This window comes from Antedon bifida, chromosome 9, assembly GCF_963402885.1.
Source record: "Antedon bifida chromosome 9, ecAntBifi1.1, whole genome shotgun sequence".
Taxonomy (NCBI): domain Eukaryota; kingdom Metazoa; phylum Echinodermata; class Crinoidea; order Comatulida; family Antedonidae; genus Antedon; species Antedon bifida.
Genome location: NC_136234.1, coordinates 19,656,735 through 19,682,428, shown reverse-complemented (window position 1 = coordinate 19,682,428; position 25,694 = coordinate 19,656,735). Strand labels below are relative to the sequence as shown.

Here is a 25,694-nt window from a genome sequence, read left to right as displayed (position 1 = left end):
TCAACAAAAAAGAAATTCACTCCATTTATTAGATCTTAAACTTATATAAAGGTACTCGAAATTAATCTTCCTTTTTCAGTTAATACTTATTATTAATATTACCTTTTTTAAATGTATTTTAAAATTTACTAAATACTACCCGTTTAAACGTAATTTATTTTACATAGATATTTTAAATTTTTCAGTCAATTATGTATTTCTTTTTTCTGTTTTAGAAAAAGAAAAAAGTATATTCCTGAGTTAATAATAGGTAGTTAAAATCGAAATATATGAAACGACTTTATAACTAGTACTTTTTTTCGTGTTTTTTATACGAAGTCTTAAAAATAAAAGTTAAAAAAAAGTTTGTTTTTCAATAACTTTGTTTTGTGACGTCATATTTCCGCCTCGATACCGCCGCATGAGGGCGATTGATAGTCTGCTGCTGGTGGTTGGTGGAGAAAAATGTGATCGTGTTTTCCTTTTTTTGTACGAAGAATTGATTAACAAAATAACAAGTTACTAAAAATATCTTACCATCGTGAAGTTTTCTGGTTACATTCGTACATGGTATAGCACAAAATGGTTTAGGTATGTATGTTTATAGTATCTTAAATTGATACAAAAGTTTTATTTGTCATGACAACTTAAACTTGTTTGGTGGTGGTGTGACTGTGTTTTCATTGGTTTGTTTTGGGGTTAATCAGATCGGGTATCTCCCTCTCTTATCACTGTGTGCCTAGGCGGCCTGCGGCCTAGACCTACCACAGATCGACATTGTTTACCTGTAATGTCTCAATAAACAATGGTTACTTGATCATAATAAACACTTTGCCCGCTTGCTGAGGCTAGTTTTATTATATTAATACACTTGTTTTATATAAAAAAAGATTAGGCCTTGCTTGGCAACCCTTAATATTAATTATTATCATGTTTGTCATTTTATTTAATAATAATATAATTATAAGAAAGATTTTTGTTGTAGCCAAGAATATTTTAATATTTATTTTTGTTATAGAATAAACTAGCCTATTCTAGACTAGCTAGCCCTAACCTATACTAATTAATATTAATTAAAGTACATTAGAGTACACTCTCATCCATTTAATAAATTCAATATGTAAGATACATACTGTTTTGGTCCGTACCCCATACATAAAGAGGACCTATCGTCAATCCAAATTTCTCAGTTTCTAATTATACTTAGTTAAATACAAACAAAGTAAAGAATTAAAAATTATTTTCTGAAATTTTTTATTCATACTTTTATTTTTATTTATTTATTCATACATTTGGAGGGGTCCCATATGAAATATATTTAATAATTTTCCTAATCGATGATTTGAAAAATACAAGTAGCCTAGGCGGCCAGAACTGGTTAGTGGCAGTAGACAGTACATTTGACCTTTTCAATATATGACCTACTTTTTGCATGGTTCAATTATTTCGGTACAATTTTAATTTAAAATGTACCGTAATGTTGAAATTAACCTTAACATTTTGAAACTCATGAATAAGTAATTATGATGAAAATCAATTTTTAAAAGCAAATTTATGAATAATTTAAAAGATATAAGAGATTGTGTTTTTGTCTATAGTATAAGGTACAAAATACTATTAGTCCTCAAATTAATTTTAAAATAATTACAGACTTAACTAATTAAAAATATGTTATAATTGTTACTTTAATTGTTACGAATGATTATGGAACCAACACATTGGCATTTACTTTACAGGTATTTTTATTTATTCTGTAACTTTCAACATAATTATCATTCTTCATTAAAAGTTGAAAAATTTGACATCTCAACAATTGTGAGCTAGTGACTAAATAAACCCAGTTTCTTCTTCAATGATCAAGGCCTACCTTGCTTTAAAAATGAATAATAATTTGTATTCAGCCCTGATTATTTTCCATCTGGAATCCGGTTCTTTGCATGAGGTACACCACTTTGCCCTCCTCAGTCGTAACGAGGTTAAACATCGCCATAGTAATGAGGTTAAGCATTTCCATGGCAACAAGCCTAACTATGGGAGGTATAGCGAAGTATGTTTAGAATTTAAAGAATGTGTATATTAATACATCATAAAAGAAAATAGCTAAATATCACTATCTAAAAGATAATTTGTTAATTCTGATGGATGAGCCACAAAACAGATCAATATTTCTTGGAGTTTTTGCACTAATAAAAGTTCAATTCAATTCAAAAACTATTTATACTCAAAAAACAGTAATAAATATTAACATATAAAATACAGTATACTGTATTTTACTGCATTTCATATTTTTATATGTTAATATATTATAATATTTAAGACTTGTTCGATCATTAGAATATTGCAAAAATGTGTGCTTACATTTTTTAGGAAAAGAGGAAAAAAGTGACAATAACAACAAACAAAACCTATAAAAACAAATTGGTATAAGATCAATATTAAAAAAAGGCCTAGTAGTAGTAAAATTGAAAAATATTAATCAAGAAGGTTAGAGGCCTAATGCTTTCATTAGCTAACTACTGTACTGTATTAAGTACTTGTGCTAACTAAATGGGAACTTTGGTAACTAACTTTGGTAACTAATGGGAACTTATGGAAACTATAGGAACTTGTGTTAAAACTAAATGCAAACTTTTGCTAACTAAATGGTAACTTTTCTAAATAAGCTAAGTAAAAGAAGTTAATAAGCTAATAGTCAGAAGTTCTTTTTCCTAAACACATTTTATTTAAGTCTAACTATATATTATCTATAGTGAGGAACAATTTTGCAGAAAGTGACTCGTTGCTACGACTGTCGCCATGTTTTCAAGATGGACGTTAAAATAACCTCATCACAAACGTCATGAAATGCATTGCTCCCAACCCTGAATTGCCTTTTAGTAACATGTTAAGTTACAATGGGCTGCCGTCGCGGCCTCAACGCACGCAGACACGAAATATGACGGGAATCTATTTAGGGCATGTAAGTATACTTTTTAGTTTAATTCTGTAACGATCGATTTACACAGACAAGCAGTAGCGGTAAATGGTAAACGTAAAACAAAAATATAAAATCTACATTACTTTTTATGGACTATATGAAAAATATTATTTTCATAAAAGACAGCATAAATGGTTATGTTATACTTGGATGAAAACTTTTTCGATTTCTTTTGTTGTATGTACAGTAGGAAAAATGCATATTTTTTAGTTATCGTCCGGTCGTTATTGTCTAGTATAAATGGGTCAACTCTCTTAAAATATGCTAAAATAATACTTGGTAAAACTGGCAAACTATTTATATCATAATCAGTAACTCAATCACTAAAGTTTATATTCCCGTCACGGTGAGATGTCCATCCGTTTCCTTTTATCTGCTGAAACTTCCGAAGAATTCTATTTCCAGCATTTCCATTTGGAGGAATCGCTTCCAATTAATTGAATTTTCTAAAAACAATCTTTTTGATCAATACCCAACATGTTTTGACTGTTGACGTAAATGTCGGATTGAGCATGACATGTTGGTATGCAAAGTGTGGTGAAATAACAAGCTAGCCAGGCTTCAGTGAAAACACAAGCTGCTGTAGCCTCAAGCTAGCCCTGTACTAGATCAAGCAGGAGGAGAAGAAAAAAGTCTCCTATAGCAGTGAGTAGTTAGGAAAGAAGTGAAGAAGAGACAGTGCATTTTTATTTTACCGTTGTAAGAGTTTTTGGAACAGTTTATTTCAAGAGCTGAAAGAAAGAAGTGGCAATACTCTACTTAACCTGTGTCACATGAGAATTCATTTTGTTGGAATCTTTGCACACAGTATTTGTAAATCAAACAAACTTTTTTCAAGAATATTGGACATTTTTCTTATACTTTTTTCATCGTCATGGTAAGAATATATTTTTACATTTATATTTAGAATTTGATTTATTGTCTGCATGGTGCAAAGTAGAGATATATTACGTTATCATAATTTTGATGCAGCAGTACCCACTGCTTCGAATGTAACTTTTTATTATATTTTTAAATATTAACCACAACACGATCGAAAACTGCCAGATTGTAAAGTATAATAATAATTTATTTGGAAGCTTTTGAAATAGTGGCACACTTCTTAAATGAAGGTGCGTCCAGAGTAAGTAAATTAAAAGTGAATGAAAAAAAAAAATGATTTAACAATAGGCCTATTTACAAGGAAACTTAAACTAAAAAATAACATTAACAAAAGTAATACAGGATTTAAAAAACAAAGAACTAAGCATTTTCATTATTTCCAATTAATAATCTTGGTTGTAGCCTGTAAAACTTTTCTAAATATCCAAAAATACATTTTTCCATCATTATCGGCTATTGTCCACCTGAATGAGTGACCCATCAGATCATGTTTACCAGACTAAGGTCATTACTATTAGGTTGGTCTTCACCAGGTGGCATATCATTAATTTGTATCAGGAATGTTTTTAATCAAAATAGGAAGCCAGATAATTCAGAAATGTTAATGACATTAGGGACTATGGCAAAATTATTCTGCAGTTTCTGCAGTACAGTTACTAAATATTTTGTTTGCTTTTTAACCTGTTACGCTTTTTTTTTTGTGCGTAATCATACACATTGTTTGTTTGTTGCAATGACTGCCTCATAAACTTTGAAATTGAAAAAAAACAGCTAAACTTCAATTAAAACTATTATTATTCAGAAGAGACCTATTTTGTTGTACAATCAACTTTCCCAATACCAGACACCATCTGGTTTTCTGGAAAGTCTAATATTCAGAACTTTTGGAACTAAGAAAAGTCTGGTTTTGGGAGAGTTTCTGGTTTTCAGAGAATATAGTATTTGAAAGAAGAAATTAAAAGACCTGAAATGTTAGATCTAAGTACTTTTCATGAGAATGGATGCTTGGTGGAAAACAATTGTTTTTTAAATGCAAATTGGCATTTTAGAATTGTCGGCAATCTAAACTGCCATCTTAGTTTGTGGCGACAGAAAGTTGCATCAGTGATCTAAAGTTGCATATCTTTGTGAATTGAATTAAATATATAGTATTTAAGACCACCAAGAGAGGAATGCAAGTTATCTCTCAAGCATGCACTAATGATGATGTTGAATTTAAAATAGTGCATTGAAGTGATGTGGTATTTATGGTTAAGTGACTTATCTGCAAACATCAATGACCTGGTTCATGTCTCTGGTTGTTTTCTGTAAAAATGTTGTTTTTGTTGGAAAGGTTTATTTTATTTTTTGTTGGGTGTTAATGCAGACTTTAAGTTATCCATTCAAGTTGCAATTTGTGCATTTATTATGTTACCTTAATTAAAAATTTCTGTGAATGTTCGGTAGAATTAAAAAAATTGTATACTGTTGTTCACTTTGGAGAAATCGTAAATTTAACCAAGGTAACTTTACCAAAGGTCATCGATCGGCAAATTTGACCATTCTTTGCGCTTAAATTACTAGCAGACTGTAATTTACTCATTGGACTAGAACAGATGTTTTTCCTTTTTTTAACGGATCATTCTTTTTTAACACTCAGTATTCTGATGTTTCATTCTTGCCACTTTTGTTGTTCTAGGATACTACTAATAGCCAATCAAAGAAGAGCACCATACCACCTCTGGCAAGAGGGAGAGGGATGACCTCTCGACAGAAAACTCCTGTAGAAAGAAGAAGATATGTAAGTACTTACTGTACCATTTAAATGATTATTACTTTCTAAAGGTTTTTAAAAAACAAAACTTGTACTTATATAGTAGTAATATTTAATTATTGATGAAATATAGGCTGTTTTCATCTCATCAAATAAAGTGTTATACTGTTATTCAAACAACAATGCATAGCGATATTACACTAGGCGGATAAGTTATTTAGAAGCAAGAATTGAGCTTTTAAACCGTGAATATTTGTAGCATTGTTAACATTAGCAACCGTCCAAATTCGCAAATTTTCAACAGCGATATCCTTTTATAGTGTGGTAGATAATTTTTACGCAAAATCATGAATCGCAGTAACACAGTTTGCTTTGCTTTAAAGGCCAGGTGCGGGCAAAAAATTTCTATTGATCATACATTCCAATAATTATCGATCTATAGTTTCCCATATGTTTCATATTTTTTTAGATTTTATTTGTGTTACACGAGCTTGTTGAAAATAAGCACTTTCTTATCAGTGGGGGGATAGTTCAAATTACACAGTAAAATCTCTATTCTTTTGTACACAAGTTTTGTAAATAGAGAGTCATTTTAAAAAGCTATAAAAAATAAACGGTGTGGTAAAAAATGTTATCAGATGACTAAATATAGGTAATATAACTTAAAAATTACATTTCTGGTATTTTTATTCAACTTCAGATTTTTATTTTCATGCTATAGCAAAAATTATCCACCGTATATCCACCATCTTTTTTCACCTTCTAGGGAGTCACCAGACATGTTATTACACTAGGTTAACTACCTAACTACTGAAAAAAAGTCTTCCTGGTTTTTATGGAAGAATTTTGCCAAATTTTGTATTTGACCATATTAAGGGAAATTCATATTTTTTCGTCTTGATTTCTGTTACAAATATTTGATTTATGTACAATTGACCAAATATTATATTTAAAATTCATGCCTGTACCTGAGCTTTAACAAGATTTGCGAACATAAATATTTAGTGTATGAAAGCAGGCTATGATAACACTAGAAACATTTGTCATGTTGAACTGACAAATATGTATAAATATAGCCATTAAGAGCAGGTGTAATTTATTATGCTACTTGCCATCCTTGTTATAATAACCAACTTACCAGAAATAGATACTGGTCCTGTTTCTGCCGTGAAAAAATAACCGGTTAATAAACGTGTAAATAAATTGACACCATTTTCTTGGAAGCAGAAATTTAAAAAAAAATTTGATAATCAGTTAAATGGCAGCCTGAAAATAACTGTTAACGGTGTTTATCTGGTAATTGCTATGCAGCTTTTAGTTGCTACGCAAAATAACGGTTATTTGATTGACCGCCAGATCACATTGCATTTTGAGTAATGTTCATGTTATTATTAACGAAGATTCAAACTAGAAACTTATTCGTGGTAGTCATATTGTATGGAAACGTTTCATTGGTTTAAACTTTGATTTTATAGGTCGCTGTTTAGCCTTTGGCTATGAATATACAATAATAATAATAGTTCATTCTTATATAGCGCATATAAGCAAGATCTCAATGCGCTGTACATTATTACCCCGGTCATTTTATGGATCAAACACGTATGGAAACATACTTCCATATATGGTTTTTTTTTGTTCTGTGTTGTTGTTCATTGTACAGTACAGTATGTCCAATGTCGTGTTTTTTGTCTTCATTGTTTTAGTGTTATCTAAACCATTAAATGCTTGGTAGCTGGCCTTACTCATATTAATACTAATTCAAACTTCGTGATTAATATAATATTTTATTTTTAACTTCACGTCACCATTTATCACGCTTTGTTTATTCCAAAATCTCAACATCAATCTTGCCCAGGATCACTTGCACTTTGCAATTTCTAATTCTAGTTTTAACTTTTATGGATGAGATAAAGAACGTACTGTATACAAAATTAAGTGTACTATAAATTATTTATACTCTCCACAAATTTCACAATTTGTAGCACTATATAATTAATTATCTAATTTTGTCAAATTATCTACTTTACTACACTTCTTATGTACTGTAGGTTATGATTTACACTAGGCCTTGTTTGTTTGATTCTGGGGCTAACAGACAATTTATTATAGTGCTTGTTTACTCTGCGTGTGAATGTAGTTGACCAAATGAGTTAAGATCATGCCACTTAGAGAGGCTGGACAATCTTTACGAGATTAATTAAACTCTGAAATCAATTAAAATTCTGTAATTCTGTAATACAGTAAGTGATTAATGATTTGTGTCAAAACTTTGTTAAAAGCATGACAATTACTGAAATATAAATTGGATTTCTATTAAGTATTATTAAAGCAATGAGAAAAGTAAATAATTTGTAGTCTCCCATTAATTATTTTTAATGGTACGCCACTAGGTAGGTACATAGTACTACAGTAACACTGATTAACATTGTAATATCACATAGTTTTCACTTTAAATTGCTGTGTTCATTAAAATAATGTTACTGTACATTATTAACCTAGGACCTGACAAACACTAACACTAACAAACAATCATTTAATTTTTATTTTTTTGTCTGCTGTATTTAGATTTTCAGAAATTTCATAAAAAAATAATTCTGAACAAATAGGGTTTACAATAATTATCTTAAATTTGATTTTATAATGCATATCAGATGATTTTTCTAACGCTTTAGTTGCTTTTGCTGTTCATTTTACTAATTAGCGCTAAAAGGCTTCCTTGAATGGCTTCCTGATTGCGTCATCGTAACATAATCATGCCATTATATAATACTGTATACTAAATTTGATTCGAAGATATGATATTATTTTTATAACAGTACACTAACAAAAATGTTGTCCATTTCACTAATTAGCACTACCACCAAATACTGCTTGAATAGGTTCATTAACCATGTCATTAACATTCATGTCTTGTGTGTTGTGTCGTCTTTTTGTAGTCGATCCCAATACAGATTCCTGCTAACGATCCCGATTTTGTATCTCATCCTCTTCTTTACCTCTACAACGTGCCGTCAAACCCGCCGATCCTGCTGCCGTACACACAACCGATGATTCTGCGTCTGCCAAACATCCGACCGAAACAACAGCAGCGAGTGGAATCGTTGAGAAGCCGCGATGAGCACAGAGGATTCAATCCAATGCCGATAAAGGTATTTTTTTTTTATATTATTATTGATGCTATTTAAGATTTTATTATATTTAACAGTAGAACCTCTACTAATACTAATGTAATAGTACACCTTTCAGGATCCAACAAAAGTGTCAATCAAATAAGAGTACTGTATTGTATTCCCTGAATATGATTGGCTGTAGTGTTAAAAAACATAAATTTATCCTTCTTCCTTTCACAGGAATGTGTCCCCTTAAAAGGCGTGTTCCCTGAATTAAACAGGGGTGTCTCAAAGTAAGGGTTAACTTCTTTCTACTGTTTCAATTTTTCAAAATATTTTTTCCAGAAAGCTAAGCCTCGAACTGTGACGCCATGGAAAGCAGATGATAGGATAAGTTCGCCTGGATCAAAGGGGTCAAAATCACCATCAGAACTTGGCAGCTTACCAAAGTTAGTTTGCGTTTTAATATCATTCAGCTACAAGCAATTAAGGGCTGCGGCAAACACTGAAAAGCATAGTTATCATAATTTGTTTACTTTGTTGTGTACACAAAAGTTGTACAGGAAATAGGGTAGTGTCATTGTAAAGTTTGCAGCCTAGAATGATATCTTTCACCATGCATACTGTACATCACGTAATTGATGATAAGAAGATAGATTCTATTTTTTCCACCGTTTACTGTTACCGCTTGTCTGTGTAAATTGGCCTTTATGCATAACATGCTTTGTTGCTTGAACTTGACTGGCTTTTTAAAAATAGGTCGTTGAAAATGTTAGATTAAAAAAAATGAGCAGATTTATTTCATTGGTGCTAATTGGTCGAAGGAAAGTTCACGGCCAGTTGAATATTTTACTTTCGAGGGATAACAATTTAATTCTGGACATTTTTGTCTGGAATACAGTATCCGAGGCATGTTTTACTTTTGTATAGACTTAGCTCTGCTGAAATGCCTTTCTTTTAAGTGGGAATGAGGCTTATAAGCACATGACAAAAATTCTCCGGTCCGCCTCCGGTCAAGCTCCAGAAAATATAATTGAATGTCAATGTTTAATTTTCCCACGGCTACACGCATATTGATTGGTGCATAGCCAGCGTGGAGTGTTGTAAAAACGTTGGAGCCGGACCGAAACCGGTGTGAAAAGACCCTTTTAAGGGTCTTAAAGATTCCATGAATGATTAATGACAAGAAATGTACATAAAAATAATTTTGTTTTTGGAAAGAACAACAGTCTGAAGTGAGGTCATCTAAGCTATTGATTCCTTCCGTTCATTTAAAGATTGTACAATATTTAGATTTTAGATAGACCAATGCTAACAGATTCCATTCCTTTCTCAGGAAAACGGGACGGAATTATGTAGCAGTAGCGAATAGTGGTTATACCCATCTTGAAAGTCTAGGCTCGCCTCATGGGTGGAACCGCAGTGAGTATGAAGGGAGTTTAACCTCCTCCATGGCAGACGAAATTCGGGCTGAAGATGGTCTGTCGGGCCTAGAAGATTGTTACAGAAAAATATGCAAGGTAATTAATTGATTAAATTGATTGAGCATCTTTGATAAAACGTAGAGTAGTCTACACTAGCAAAATTGTTTTTTGGAGAAATTTGAGTTGCATATCTACACTACTGTAGACTATAAGGTATGAGAAAAAATGATGAATATTGTAAGGGCTTTTATTTTTTTTTTAATGGAAAAACTGCATTTTGTTGTCTGATTTCTGCTGACAAAAATAATGTACCCTTTATGTAAGGGTTTTAACAGGGACGTTAAAACTTAATTAGTAATTAAATTTACCTGAAAATGTTATCACTGTAATCCAAGCAGTCAGAGCTTATCGAATGACTGACATTTTACGCATCCATAAAGTTCTAAGTATACCACTCAAAGGTCATTCAAGGTCATCATGTGAATAACATCAACAGCAGACAGACACATACCAGTTCATGCTGTTAGCTGTCTGTTAATCAACCTAATGTGTAAGCCTTGAATCATTATACAATCTTCTCATCTGTGTTATAGCAAGGTAATATGCCAGCTATTCAGAGTTTGCTACCCCATCGCAAGGCAGCAGCTGGAGTACCTACCAAGACAAAAGGAGTTAATACACCATTGACTATAAGGTAATACGAATTCTTATATTATTTCTCTCAGTTTAAATTTATTATGTAATTGTGCTGGATTGAGGTAGATGCCTCAGGCACCCCATCTCCCCCACCCCACTCACTTTTGTTGCACCCTTTTCAAACTAAATGTAAATGTTGTTAAATCACCCACCCACCAAAAACATCTGGGTATCTAAAAGTGCCATTTAATATTTTCCCACCCATATAATTGATCGAATCTGTTCCAATTGTAAATGGCGAGAAAGTGGTATGTTTATTTTTTTAATGTGAAACTTTTAACTTTTTTAGGAGCTTTCGAAATCCCCAGAACCCTCATCCTGTTGTCCAATACAGTGACCCACAAGCCCGCCCTCAAACTTTACCGTCCACTGCTTGTCGGCCTGCCGTACCCGCACCTTACTATTACAGTAGCAAGAATTTGCCGAAGACCGCAGAAGAATCTGGAAGCCGAGTAAGGCTGCAGCGTGTGCAAGGTAACACCTAAATATTTATTAAACATAGCTAAGTATAAATTGGTTATAAACTCAGAGAATAGGTTAGGCAAGCCATTATGTAGTAGAACCCCTATTAAGGGGACAACTTCGGGACTCATGTCCCCTGATTGAGTGTTGACCAGTGTTAAAACATATATTGCCCTTCATTTATTTCACAGAAAATTGTCCCCTTAATTAAAGGAGTGTCTCTTGAATAGAGGTGTTCCAAAGGAGTGTTTGACTGTAAAATCTTTGTAATTTCCACAATAACTTTGTTCATCATAATATTTACAACGTAACAAATTTATATGTACAACAGTGTTGAGATGGACAATCAAATAACCAATCAAAATAAATTAAACAAACCATGAACCAATCAAATAAAGTAGAAATAAAATAAACACTTGTCAGAAATATGTCAAAGTAGGAAAAACAAATGTCATACAAACAACATAAAGCTAATTGATTTTTCCTCCAAGTCTCTAAGAGTGAACAAAATTAATTAACTAACTGTTAATTATTTTTTTCTGTTGAGCACAATGTTTTCCAGATGGAATACGCCAATTGACATAATAATAAAATATATAATTAAATTAATTTAAAACATCAAAGATCACAGATTGTCTTTAATAATTGATAAACAATAATAATAAACTTGATTTCAATAATATAAAAGCCATAAAAAGACAAGAAGAAGAAAATGACAACTCAACAAATTAATATTAAACCCTAAGAAGAGCCTCACAGTTTAAGTGGCGTCTCAATTATTTATAACTTGACTGATAGACAGTTTTAACAAGTTTGTTTTTACTATCTTCCTCCAGTCTACAAATAAAATGATAGCATGTCTTACTGAAATATTCATAGAAAGAATTAAAAATTATATTTATTATTATTTTGAATAATACTCTTTTTCCTTTATCTTTTTCTAAACTCTAGTATTATTAATTTGTTAATTTTTTATTTATAATTAATAGTTTTTTCATTCTGATGCCATGTTTACAACACAGTAAAGTGGTCAAGTTTTTGAGTTATGAAATAAAAGTTATTATAAATTAATTTATAGTAAGTTGCCACTATTAATTAATTATATATATTTTCCCTTGTTTGTTAGCTCTGCTATACTATCAAACTTTATGTGAAAAAAAAGTGATATGCCCATATATGGACATGATAATGTCATATCACTACCATATTTAAGCATGTCACTACCATATTTGGGCACATCACACTTTCTTTGTCAAACTAGTTTGATAGTGTAGACAGAGCTTTAATACCACAACAAAAAATGTCCCTTTAATAGGGTCTCCCAAAGGAGGGATTTTACTGTACCTAATTACTGTATTTAATATGCATGGCAGTAAATGGTAGAGTAGACCTTTAATCCAGATGAAATACTTATAACATTGAAAAGCATGAGCAGTGGGATGATTGATTTAAGACACAAAGCCAAGGCTAAGCACTTTCAGAGAAGTTTACACAATTATAGTAGATAAAGCCTCCGAGGCAGGTACTTAGCCCTAGAATTCTTTATCAAACTCTGCCTCTGGAATTCCAGCCTAGCTTATTAATATTAATGAACCTATTCTGGCTTTATATGGAATGGGTTTGGGATTTTAGCCAGCTTTTTTAAGTACCACACTACAGTTGGTCCTTAATATTTGAATGTCTTAAATATTTCTGGATGGCTACATGAACTAACTTTTGTACTAAAGCTTATTAAACTTTACAGAAGAATGGTATTATGTAGAAAAATTAGTAGAATAGTATTCACATGGGCGTTTATACATGTTTAAATACATTAAAACCTCTATTAAGGGGATACCTTTAGGATCCAACAAAGTATCCCCTTGCTGTACATATCTTGGCCCTTGTTGGTTCACGTCCCCCTAATGGAGTTGTCCTCTGAATAGAGGTGTCACAAAGGAGTCTCCTTTTAACTACTAGATATCGCATTTATATCCATACAATCATGTTTAAATATTTGTACTTTGATTTTAAAGGTTCCGGAAAAAACCGTGACAAGATATTAGCAGCACCTGGAGTAGGGAGTCTAACTCGGTCCACGAATCGTAAGCGTGGAACACCGGTAGATCCTCCGCCCGTTATTGAAGGTACCACGCCACCTACTAATCCCAATCAAGCAAAGATTATGGATGATCCTGGGGATTATTATAGGGTAAGGATTAAATAGTCTCGGCTTATTTAAGTTTCTCTAGCATAATGAGTGCATTCTACTTTTTAAAAAATCTCTCATGTATTGTTATTACATAATGATGAACTTATGAAGATAAAATTGAATTGAATCATTCCTTATGTTTTAATAGGAGTTAAGAGTACCGAGTGGGACACCAGCATCCTCTTCTACAAACTTAACAAAACTTGCACAAAGTCCAGCATCTTACAATAATGATGGCATGACATCTGTAACACCAGGTAAGAAAAATGAAAAATAAATGTAGGATTAACAGAGTATATTTTATCATAGTTTTGACAATCTGTTCACAAGGCCCTAGTGGAAAGAAGTAATATAACTAATCTCGGCTTTAAAAAATGAAAGAAAGAAGAGCAAAAAGAATGTGCCAAGCTTTCTGAAAACACTATTCCTTCATCGGAGCTAATATACTGATTTAATATATTCAGGTCATGATGAGAACATCCGCACATCACCTGCCTCAGACTGTTCAGTGGAGACAGACATTCTTGACATCGGCAACCAAAACAACTCTAACAACCTTAACATGGGCAGATTATCTCTAACTGAAGAAATTAATTCTGACAAAATCGATCAAGACAAACCTATTACCGACCAAAGAGACCGACTTGGTGACCAGATGGATTTACAGACAGACCAGCAGATGGCAGAGGATCAACAAGAGGATGGTGGTGAGAGTGAGAAGTCTGTAGCAAATATTGTCATCTCTGTCGAGGATGATCAAGGCTACAGTAAGACTTTAACTTTACAAGAAGATGACTTCACAAAAGGTTTGTTTTTTGTCTTCAAATTTAAAACTAAAGCTCTGTCTGATACGTCACAGTACTTAATTGATGTCATTTATCACGTCATAGCTATCGTCCATGTTTTTTTTTCTATTTTTCAGGTATTGTTGTACAAAAGAAAAGTCCTTTGCTGAGATTTTCACAAATTGCTGAAGCTGTCAGAGTAAGTTTATTAAATAAATGGAAAAAAATAAATACATTATATATTTGTATGTATGAAACTACTTAGAGTTGTATTGAATAAAAGTTAACTTTAGGACGGTAGATGTGTCTGAGTTAATAGAGAGAATAGAGAAATCAATTTTTCAACTCATGAAATATTCTCACCATTCCACTCGTAAACATTCATTAGTTGTATACTAGTTTACTGTCATAAAATATTGTTTTACTGATGAGAACATTCTTTGATTCCAGGAAGCATCCAAAAGGAAACAAATGGAATTCCAGACACTCCTGGAAGAACATGCGGAACTTGTCTCCCAGATTGAAGTCATGGAACAAAAGAGTAAAACGGGAGCATAATGGGGGAAAAAGGGACCAATCAGAGCATTTAATTCATAGTGGACCAAGCTTTTTAACGAGGAAATACGTAACTTGCTGTAGATCAAATTAGTAAAAGGACCTAAAATATGCTGTGTTATTTTATATTGTCTACTAGTTGAACATTTGATAAAATAACAACAAACTTTATTTTTATTAAAAAACATATTTTTAGGCATTGATCATGTAATGTAAATAAAAGTTGGTGCAAATTTGAAAAATATATAATTTATGTTTGTTGATAATGTTTGAAATGCAAATCATTTTTGTTGGACCTCAAAGCACATGATTCTCTGTACTGTATCTTCACGTATGGCGTAATTTGACCAGTATCAAAACAATGTGTGTAATACAGTGTCACATGTGATGTGATTAGGTTAGGTTTATGGACTGTGATACAGATGTAACATGTGATACGTATGTGATACTGTATTACAAGATTCGCCTATGATACTGGACACAGTATACATTATACATACAATATAGTTCCAATTCAGCATTTTGTGACAAAATCAGGTGATATTTTTACAGTAAATAAAACTTGGTGCAGCTCTGCTAATTTTATTTATATTTTGTATTTACTTATATTTTATAAATGCAATGTAAATTCTCGTATAATATTAACTGATTGTAGATGTGTTATATAGGTGTGGCCCAAAGAGGTTAAATAATTAACTAGAGAGTGAACTAGCTGAGAGTTAAGAATATGTCCACGCATTGATTGGCTCAAAATGCTGTAATGCCAGCCTAGCGGGGTGTGACAGAATATTAAGGCACAAATGCCTTCAAACTGATGTATCTGATTTGCCGATTGATAAGTAATATTACGCGATCTCTCTCCAGGGTGAATTACTTTTTGATTACATTGGAGTTCGGACTCTAGTTAATTGTTTAACATCTTTGATGTAGACAGAAGAGTATTTTGAGATTATGTAATGTTATACTTATATTTACCAAAAGCTAACTTGATTACATATAGCAAATGCATTCATTGTAATATTAGAATTTCTCCACTGTCTAGTTTCAAATTTTGCATTTAAATTGTGTTTTGTAGACCATAAAAAGATGGAGGGATATTTTTAGATGAAAATAATATTTCTGGTCTTTGGTAACATTTCTAAATAGTGACGAAATACAAAAACCTCAAAGCTGTGATTCCAAAAGTGGTCTTTTGTTAGAGGCAAACTTGTAATTGTAATACTACTTATAGTGTAACTTTTATAAATATATTCTATAGTTTTATAAATATTCAAACACTATGCAGTTTTAGTAATAGTTTATAGTACATGTTTAGTGGCCTTTTTTTCCCAGGAAATAATAGTACATAAAGGTACTGCTGTAACACACTTTTATGATATTCCATACATTCATTTTTAATTTTGTTGTACAAATAAAGTATAATTTAAGTTGAATTTTGCGTGAAAATATAATATTGTTTTTGTTTAAAATTATTTGTGTGAAATATAGAAAATGTTTTCTGTTGTTAATCACCAATTGTAATCTCGTCATGCCATTAAATATTTAGCTTACAGACAAACAATATTAGTGCATGGGGAAAACCAAACTTGAAGGTGCTCTTAGCTCCACATATGCACTATGTTCTAGACTGTATTTCAAATTAATATTAGTAAAAAGATACATATTTTGGCACATATGGCGTTTCATACTCGAGCTCGTGTACAGTATTTTCCAGACAGAAATCGAAACTTCGACTATTGCCGGCTAACATAAAAAAAAACATATAAATACAGACTTGTCTAGTATGTAGTATATACATTGCTATACTAATGCTAGCCTTGTCAGTCAATCTTATGAATAAATGCACAAAAATTGTAATTTCAAATCCACTAACTTGTATACTATACAAGTTATTAGTTTTACTTAATTAAGTTTTACTTAAATAATTAATTTTACTTAAGTCATCAATTTCACATGTATTCTGTTTCCATAGATATGTGATGTTTATATCTATAATTTTAAATATTAAATTGATGAATTAAGAAACATTAGCACATTTTCATGTACATGTTATGTATGAAATAGATATTTAATAAATATTATTTATGCAATGAATTTATCTTATTGTATTTGTTGATTCGTCATTTTTAGTTAACAAATATTAATACTATTAATGAATATTCATGTTTATTTTGGGACGTTTCATGAGGGGTCCCAATAACAGTTCTGTATTTATTCAAGTACAGCATTGTATGTATAGGATTCAAAATGGCCGCTTCTTTACCATTTGCTAAACAACAACCAACAGGAATGTGAGGCTACCGAAGAGTAACACCTCTTTTGCATATATTAACGAACGAGCCAATCAAATTTCCGAAAAGGGCGCGTTTTGGATAGTTGTGCTGCGTGCACTTCCTGTTCACATACAGCTGCAGCGTGGTCGTTATTCCTATTTGTGCTGCTGCAGTGCGCGAGGAGAAGGGGGAGAATGGAACCGCTGATTAAACGGGTTTGCAGTAGGTAAGTAGGCCTAGAATATTAGTTTGCAAACAACATTAATCTAATGTCAATAAACAACTCCGTTTAGCATACGAAGTGTCGAACGAATTAGGTATCTTTTGACTATCCTAAATGACCTACCAAAGACCGCCGCTGTAAACTGCCTACAAAATCACTTCAAACACGAAACTCTCACCACACACACACAAACGTAACGGTACTAACTTTCTTTTTGTAGGTGTCTGGTTGGGTGGTGACAAATTCGTAAATCATGATATCAAATTAAAATTAAATAAATTTTAAATACCAAAATTTGACCATTCTACTGCAACACCTGTTAATCAATATTTAGATTTGGATTATTTGTTCTTCTGGAGTTTTTCAAGATTTTTGCCTTGGATATAAATTGTTTTTGATATCAAGATTTTTGCCTAGGATTTATTGTTTTTGATATCAAGATTTTTGCCATTGGATTTAACTTTGATCATCAAACATAGTAAGAGCTAACATGGAACTGAAAAAGTAATATAGAAATATTATATTAATTTTTTGGTTCAAAATATTAACATACTAATAACAGGAGAAGAGCAAACGATGTCACCGCCATTTTGTTTTCAGATCATATAGAATTATTAAATATTGGTTGTATCATGCATAATTATTATCAATGTTTTCTGAAATACTTTAATTGAAATTTGTATCTGAAATGAGGAGGTGGTATAATACCACGTGATTGATATTACGTAATGTACAGCTCCTGACCACATTGGTCATTAAGTCTGTAATTAAGAACAATTAAGATGTAGTTAAGATATTTGTTGGAGCTGTACAATATACTATGTTTATGATGCCATGTTAATGTTTTTCTCCACACTCGCTAACACATTTGTTTCAGCTTACGGAACTGAGGACAGTAGTATAAGACCATCATCATACCAGACACTACACAGTAGATTTTCATACGAACATCATCACAACACATTGAATTGTAGTTCAGTTGACCTGTAGTTGACCTTAAGTCATTATTCATCGTCATGATCATGATCATCATCATAATCACAACGTCACATACATTTATTGTTACAATTGTATTAATTGTAAGATTTGTTAGTTTAAGTTAAATCATCGTAAAATGATTATTATATTATACTGTTTTTATTAGTATTATTTAACACTTAGGCATGCATGATACAACCGCCAGTGTGCAATTTAAGTATCCTGATGCGCACTGGTTAATATTAAGGTTGGTTCGCACGGAATTTCTACGCGTTTACGTTAACTGTGATGTGGCACGTTTAATGTAAACGCGTGGAAATCAGTGTGCGCATCAGTCGGTCCCAATGGATAGGCAGTCCAAGGTAAGGTTTATACTAACGCATCAAGACTCAAGAGGCACAAACAAAGTAAGTCCCCCTGGTCGCGTATTCCCAAATCCAGTAGTCCTCTGATCGCGTAGTCAGGAAAATAAAACGTGAGTTTAGAGTAGGTGCATGAGTTTACGGTTATGTTGATCAGATGTAGTGGAGAGATCAACTAACTGGTTTCTGTCTATTTGAGACAAGTCGTCTCTTAGGAGACACCATTCTGTATGTGTTCAGTTATGTTGATCAGATGTAGTGGAGAGATCAACTAACTGGTTTCTGTCTCTTTGAGACAAGTCGTCTCTTAGGAGACACCATTATGTATGTGTTTAGTTATGTTGATCAGATGTAGTGGAGAGATCAACTAACTGGTTTCTGTCTCTTTGAGACGAATCGCGTTTTTTGAGACATCATTCATGTTTCAGTTAAGTTGATCAGATGTAGTGGAGAGATCAACTAACTGGTTTCTGTCTCTTTGAGACGAATCGCGTTTTTTTAGACATCATTCATGTTTCAGTTAAGTTGATCAGATGTAGTGGAAGATAAATTAACTGGTTTATGTCTCTTTGAGACAAGTCGTCTCTTCGGAGACATCATTCTGTATGTGTTCAGTTAGTTGATTAGATCAGCTAACTGGTTGTTCTCAATTCAGAGACCAAACGTCTCTAATCATACGGTAACCATTGACATTACATACACGCGTAAAACACACACCATAGGCTTTAAATAGGCATAAGCCTACATCATCACACCACTTCACTACCACACGTATACGCGGGGAAGCGCGAGATAAAATCTCACTATTCCCTGCGTGGACGTGACCAGCTAATGATAGTTGTCATAGTTTTAAACGTTAGCAGATAGCGTCTAAATGATGTAGAAAATACACATTTCTATTGCGTATTTACAAATAGCTGGATTATTTCACGTAAATCCATTATTTTGATAATGGTACAACAGCATAAACTAAATAGTATTACTTAATTAACAACTAATACTATCGTAAATCCATTGGTTAAACAATGGTAACAATTTATTTATATATTTTTTTGCGATTCCCCTTTTAAATGTGATTATTCTCTAACAACGATTTTTCCTTTTCAGGTTAATCAATCTATTTTTATCTTTTCAGAACCGGAAGATTAATTTTGTTCTTTTTGTCTTGCAGATTTTTTTTTATTATTTATCTATTTTTAAAAAAATTATTCATTATTTTTTCCATAATCATAACATCTTTACCATTTATAATCAATTTCCGGTTTAGAGTTTCTTACAAATTCCCATCTTCCTCTTTTAAAATGTACTTTTCTTTAACAATTATTCCTTTACAGGTTAATCAATCTATTTTTATCTTTTCAGAGCTAGAAGATTAATTTATTCTTTTTATCTTGCAGATTTGTTTTTAGTTTTTTATTTTATATTTTTTGAATTTTGTTACTTTAAAATAACGTCAGTATTACGGTACGGTACTGCTCATTTATCATTATAATTATGTATATGCAATACTTCTGTTATGCGCATGCGCTTTACTCATATCGCATATTTCCTCATCTAAACTGTTTATGGGCGTTTTAGAGTTAATAATAATGCTGTAAATATTATTACCCCGGTCGGTTTTGGACAAATACTCCCATGGGCCATAATGCCTTATCACGTACCCATTTATACACCTGGGTGTGTTTCTTTATGCCTAGGCCTATATAATTTGATATATACCGAAACTAATTCATTTTACTTATTTTATCTCTTCAGTAATGGTTATACTGTATTGAAAAATGAAGAATTAAAAAAAATCTATTTTCTCTGCAGCCGTGTAAATAGTACGATTAATAAATTGTATTGTAAGTAAAAGATCCGCCTTTCAGGTAAGTATTAAAATGATATGTACAATTGTGGATACAGGCTCATAAATTCGTTGACGACGCAATTTTAAAAAGGGCAAAATAAATATTAATTACGTGTACTTGCCACTGAAAATGTAAAAAACAGCGACTTATGTCAACTGGTAAAAATTCAGCGACTTGGCAAATGACAATGTAAATAAGGGAGCGATCGCAACTGAAAAATGTAAACACAGCGATTTGAAACTGAAAATGTAAAAAACGCAGCAATTTGCAACTTAAAATGTAAAAAAGCAGCGACTTGCAACTGAAAAATGTAAAAAACGCAGCGATTTGCAACTGAAAATGTAAAAAAAAAGCAGCGATTTACAACTGAAAATGTAAAAAACGCAGCGATTTGCAACTGAAAATGTAAAAAAAAAGCAGCGACTTGCAACTGAAAAATGTAAAAAACGCAGAGAACGGCAACTGAAAAATGTAAAAAAACTTGGCGACACGGAAAAATATAAAAAACAGCGACTTGCAACTGAAAAATGTAAAAAAAACACCGACTTGAAACAGAAAAATGTTTAAAACACCAGCGACTTGCAACTAAAAAAACTAAAAGCAGCGAAAGTTGAAAACAGCGATTTGCAACTGAAAATATAACAAAAAGAAGCGACTCGCAACTCATAAAAGCAGCGACTCGCAACTCGACATTTACGTAAATGGTTTCCGTTTCACTTTCGAACATGTAGTTTAAGTTAACATAATCACCACATCCTAACTAGTATCCTAACTACTAATGTTTTCATTTCAAGAATATTTTTTTCAGATTCTGAAAGAGATGCCAAGAAGCGCGCTCATTCATTTCGTCACATTTGCATAATATTAACCAATTCATTCTAAAGCGAAACGGAAGGATCATCGGTTAAATATTCGTTTTAGTAGCCGAGTATTACACAGTATTGATATTGTATGAAATAAATGTGAAAATTATAATATTGTTATGTTTTTTTTTTGTTAGACTTGATGACTGGATCTCGTTGTAAATGGCGCCAATGTCCCATAAAGGTGTTAAGTAGCCAGAAACAAAAGTTATAATCGAATATAAAAATGTTTCTATACTTTCTTGTACAGGTTAATAGTGATCCGATGTCAACGCGTTAAAAGGTATGTCTAATTCAACGCTAAATTACAAATGCAATGGTATACAATTCCACAGGATATACGAAAACAGCATAACCCATTCTGTATTAATTATAACAGATGATCCGACTCCTCAGCGATGTAAGCTGCGCATACACGCCAACTCAAAAAGTCGAGGAGAAACGGACGAGCAAGGCAGACGGATCGGATACCGACAGTAAGTAAACGGAGAGATAAAAAAATGGTCAACTGCGTTCCATTGGAGGCGGTTCGATACTTCAAAGAGAGCATCCGTCCTAACTAAACATTTGTGGTATTCAATTTATTAAATGTATCTATTTTGTAGCTACCACCGCGCAAGAGACAGTTGGCATGAGATCTAGATGTGTGTCAATAGATAGATATCGACGTATAAACTACGACAAGTCAAAGGAAGGTAAAACCGTGAAATACCAATAAGGCAAGTATCACAACCGTATCATCATGGAATCGCGAATGTGTCGTATTTCCTATATTTATTACGTTAATTTTGTTTTAGAACTCCTTGATGTTGAGAATGTTCCCGCGTCGTGGCATCAGAAAGAATAATTGATGTGATATCGACGAAAAAGGAGAAATGGTAGGAACCAACGTATAAGCTACACCTACGAAAGAAAGGTAAAACTGTGAAATGCAGTACCACAAGAAGCCAAGTATCGCTATTATCATTGCCACGAAGCACGAATATATTTCATTGTTTCAGTTTATTTGTATTTTTTATTTTGTAGATTTACTTGCTCTTTGGCAATGTCGTCATCGTAAGAGCACTTAATGTGGTATTGGCGAAACTGGTAGGTTATCATGAGTCAAAACTAATTTAAAATGTGAAAATACACATTAAAGTATACGACTCTATTTTCATTACCAAGTTATCTTCACGAATGTAAGTTATCTTCACGAATGTGTCTATTAATAAAATTATTTATTTTACTTCATTTTCGGTAGATTTGTGGTGTTGTTGTGCGTGAGAGGCACTTGATGTCGTTTCGACGAAAATTGTGACCGGATAAAACGGGGAACCGGCAAAGTAAGGTAAAACGGTGAAACATACAAGGCAAGTACGACTCTATTTTTTATTATGGTATCCTGAATGTATTAGCTAAATAAACTTAACGGTGGGTTAATCCAATGGGATTTTTTCAAGTCCGGTTACCATTATCTCACAATCCAGAATCCCGTACATTATTTCAAATCGTCAGTAGTTCACTTATTGTTCTCTTTTGCTTAGTTTACTTGTATGGAACCGTACCTCAAGCTATACGACAGAACTGAAACCAACTTCGAAGAAGTACATTGGTACACAACCCCACATCTTCACTAAGGAACCCGACTCGAGATTGCGATCGACCGTAAATGTTCACTTTGGAAGGTATGAGTTTTTGAATCGTAGGCCCCTTCCTTGCATGATTCTAATCGCCCGTTAGTGCCAAGAAACAACAGAATGTATTACTGATCATTGAATCATTGAATTTTTCAAGTGTGTCCTACCGATGTTGCTCAGCGTTTCCAGTTGAATACTTGACGTGACTTCAAGGTCCACACCATATTTGGTGGTACAAGTTCAGTTATACTTCTGAGTCTGTGTCGTTCTCAGGTCAGGCTTCTGATTTTACTTACTTCATCTTCAATGAATCGAAAAAAAAGTCTGACACCAATGATCAGTTACTACAAAACTGCGACCAACCATAAAGAAGGAATAACACACTGATGTTATGTAGAAGAACAGTATGTCCTCATATTTGTCTTTCCAAATCAAATTATATTTCCTACTACTCGACCAAAATCCTCCTTCCTTCATTCTCCATTCATCCCACAACCGTTATTATTAACATTTTCATATTTTTCAGATACATGAAACTTAGTTCACCAATTCCAATAGATGCGCTACAAATTTCCTCAGAAGATAGCACTCGATGACCATGTAGATGAAAGCAACCAATGAAGCAATCAAGTCCCCGGTAGACATTGAGTGTGAGCATCTATCATTTCTTTTTAATTCAACAATCCATCGAAAGGTGAAGATAAATCGGTCCCTGTAGTGCCTTTAGTAAAGAAGTGGCACACATTACAATTTCATGTTTTAAAATTCATTCAAATTCTCATTTTAGTCCAACCTACCGTACCGGACAACAGTGTCGGCTACACCATACAGACAGAAGATGTGGACAGCTATACTAATATTGCACAACGTATAGAAGAGGTACCAGCACCACCAGATAACGCAGGGGAGAACTGACCAGCAAGAGCTAGAGAGAACCACTAACCAGGCTCGGACAACATTATCTAATTAATGTAATCATAGAATAGATGTCATCACCAGAAATGCAGAAGTGGATATCTACCAGACAACGTAGCAGCAGATTACGATCGAGTGGACGTGGAAAGAACCAGACAACGCGGGAGCAACCATCTCAGGAGGATGACCACAGACGGCGGCGGCAGAAGGCGAGCGGCAGAGACGACGGCGGCAGAAGACCAGAAGATTGACATCTGAAAGGACCAGAAGATGACGTTGGAGGGGACCAGGCGGCGGCGGAGGATCAGAAGATGACGGCGGCCGGAGGTCCAGAAGATACGACGAGGAACCAGAAGATGATGACGACGATGACGACGACGTAGGCCTACCAAACGACAATAACACTTCAATATGCAATTATGATAAAATACTATACATTCATTATTTTATATTTAATGTCAAAATCTAGTAAACATTGCAATTGTATTCATTAATACTTGCAATTAAAACTAATTTAACAATAACATTTTTCATTCACTTTTTTCTGTTCTTACTTAACCTTTGTGTTGTTGGCTTTTCATGGTATCTATCTCCTTATTCGGGTTTCCCCTCTCCTTTTCCAGGCTTCCCTTTTCCTAGCGTATGTAAGTGTAGGTCAGGTATGTAAGTACTAGGTAGGGTATGTAAGTAGGCCAGGTATGTAAGTACTAGGTAGGGTATGTAAGTAGGCCAGGTATGTAAGTACTAGGTAGGGTATGTAAGTAGGCCAGGTATGTAAGTACTAGGTAGGGTATGTAAGTAGGCCAGGTATGTAAGTACTAGGTAGGCTATGTAAGTAGTTCAGAGGTAACTGGGTAGATACAGAAGGCTAGAAGGAGATTATGATACCATTATGTGTGCTTATTCTTGTACTGTATGTTAACATGTAACTTCTTTGTTGTTCTATATACAATCTCACTGCACTTAATATCATTGTACGTTTGGTTATTATAGAAATATCAAATTTTTAATGGATAAATCAATAAAATATGTGTATTTTGTCATAATTGCATTACTGAATTATTGTCAAGAAATCGACGGACGGCTAGAAAAATGAACATTATCTTGTGTATATTTATTTTCAATATGTTTTAAATTTGAAATAAGCAATAAAAACATTTTGTATAAATATTGATAATTCGTGGTTTACTTGTTTCCCATATTAAGCTCTCTGTCTACACTATCAAACTAGTTTGACAAAAAAAAAGTGCCCAAATATATGGTAGTGATATGCCAAAATATAGTAGTGATATGCCAAAATATAGTAGTGATATGACATCATCATGTCCATATATGGGCACATATATTGTCACATAAAGTTTGATAGTGTAGACAGAGCTTTACACGACATTGACATACACAGCGGGGTGTATCAGGGACTCAAAATGGAAGGGAGGGCCGGGTGATGATTAGATTTGACCATTTTATTTGTTAAAAAAGTTTATTATTATCATTCATTAATTACAGTCTAGTCACCAGTATTTTGTAGTATGATATAATAAGAGGGGTAGCTGGCTCATTGTGTCGATGTATTTTGCTTTAGCTGCCCCTGGCCAATTTTTCATGTTGCACTCTGTTATTGGTATATAAATAAACGATAACGTAAAACATTAAGACCAGACTTGTGTATTGACTTATTAAAATGAAAAAGAAATACGAGACGTGTAGTTCTTGTTTGTTATGTTATTATAGTTATACGCAACCTTTAGCACGGCATCCTTCATTTTATTTATAAATCCCGCCTAATTATGTAGCTAG

At 33.0% G+C, this 25,694-nt stretch overlaps 1 protein-coding gene and 1 long non-coding RNA gene across 10 annotated transcripts; both read left to right on the top strand.

Annotated features, from left to right (window-relative positions):
* The first annotated feature begins 429 nt into the window (after positions 1-429).
* LOC144851546 (uncharacterized) lies at positions 430-16,066 on the top strand. Of its 3 annotated transcripts, none has more exons than XM_078709066.1 (13): positions 430-570; positions 2,730-2,938; positions 5,517-5,618; positions 8,681-8,740; positions 9,047-9,150; positions 10,038-10,221; positions 10,719-10,819; positions 11,111-11,295; positions 13,299-13,474; positions 13,623-13,731; positions 13,939-14,280; positions 14,397-14,458; positions 14,710-16,066. In XM_078709066.1, exons 2-13 carry the CDS (start codon positions 2,819-2,821, stop codon positions 14,815-14,817), a joined length of 1,653 nt encoding a protein of 550 aa, XP_078565192.1. In that variant the 5' UTR covers positions 430-570; positions 2,730-2,818; the 3' UTR covers positions 14,818-16,066. The 3 variants fall into 3 exon arrangements, with proteins under 3 accessions (XP_078565192.1, XP_078565191.1, XP_078565190.1); XM_078709065.1 differs by having other exon boundaries at positions 8,678-8,740; XM_078709064.1 differs by having other exon boundaries at positions 8,528-8,740.
* A 3,917-nt stretch (positions 16,067-19,983) lies between these two features.
* LOC144851687 (uncharacterized) lies at positions 19,984-25,240 on the top strand. 7 transcript variants are annotated; one of them, XR_013614211.1, is made up of 10 exons: positions 19,984-20,518; positions 21,614-21,646; positions 21,743-21,839; positions 21,969-22,058; positions 22,161-22,279; positions 22,390-22,452; positions 22,607-23,030; positions 23,140-23,255; positions 23,509-23,632; positions 23,770-25,240. It is a non-coding gene; the product is annotated as an uncharacterized LOC144851687 (long non-coding RNA). The 7 variants fall into 7 exon arrangements; XR_013614210.1 differs by having other exon boundaries at positions 19,984-21,646; positions 22,607-22,693; positions 22,890-23,030; XR_013614213.1 differs by lacking the exon at positions 23,140-23,255 and adding an exon at positions 23,256-23,386 and having other exon boundaries at positions 19,984-21,646.
* The last annotated feature ends 454 nt before the right edge of the window (positions 25,241-25,694 follow it).

Coding starts and splice junctions, on each gene's coding strand:
- LOC144851546 (XM_078709064.1), top strand. CDS start 2,819: ATGAAATGCATTGCTCCCAACCCTGAATTGCCTTTTAGTAACATGTTA. Junction 5,619..8,527: donor CTGTAGAAAGAAGAAGATAT/GTAAGTACTTAC, acceptor GTCTTTTTGTAG/TCGATCCCAATACAGATTCC. Junction 14,459..14,709: donor AAATTGCTGAAGCTGTCAGA/GTAAGTTTATTA, acceptor CTTTGATTCCAG/GAAGCATCCAAAAGGAAACA.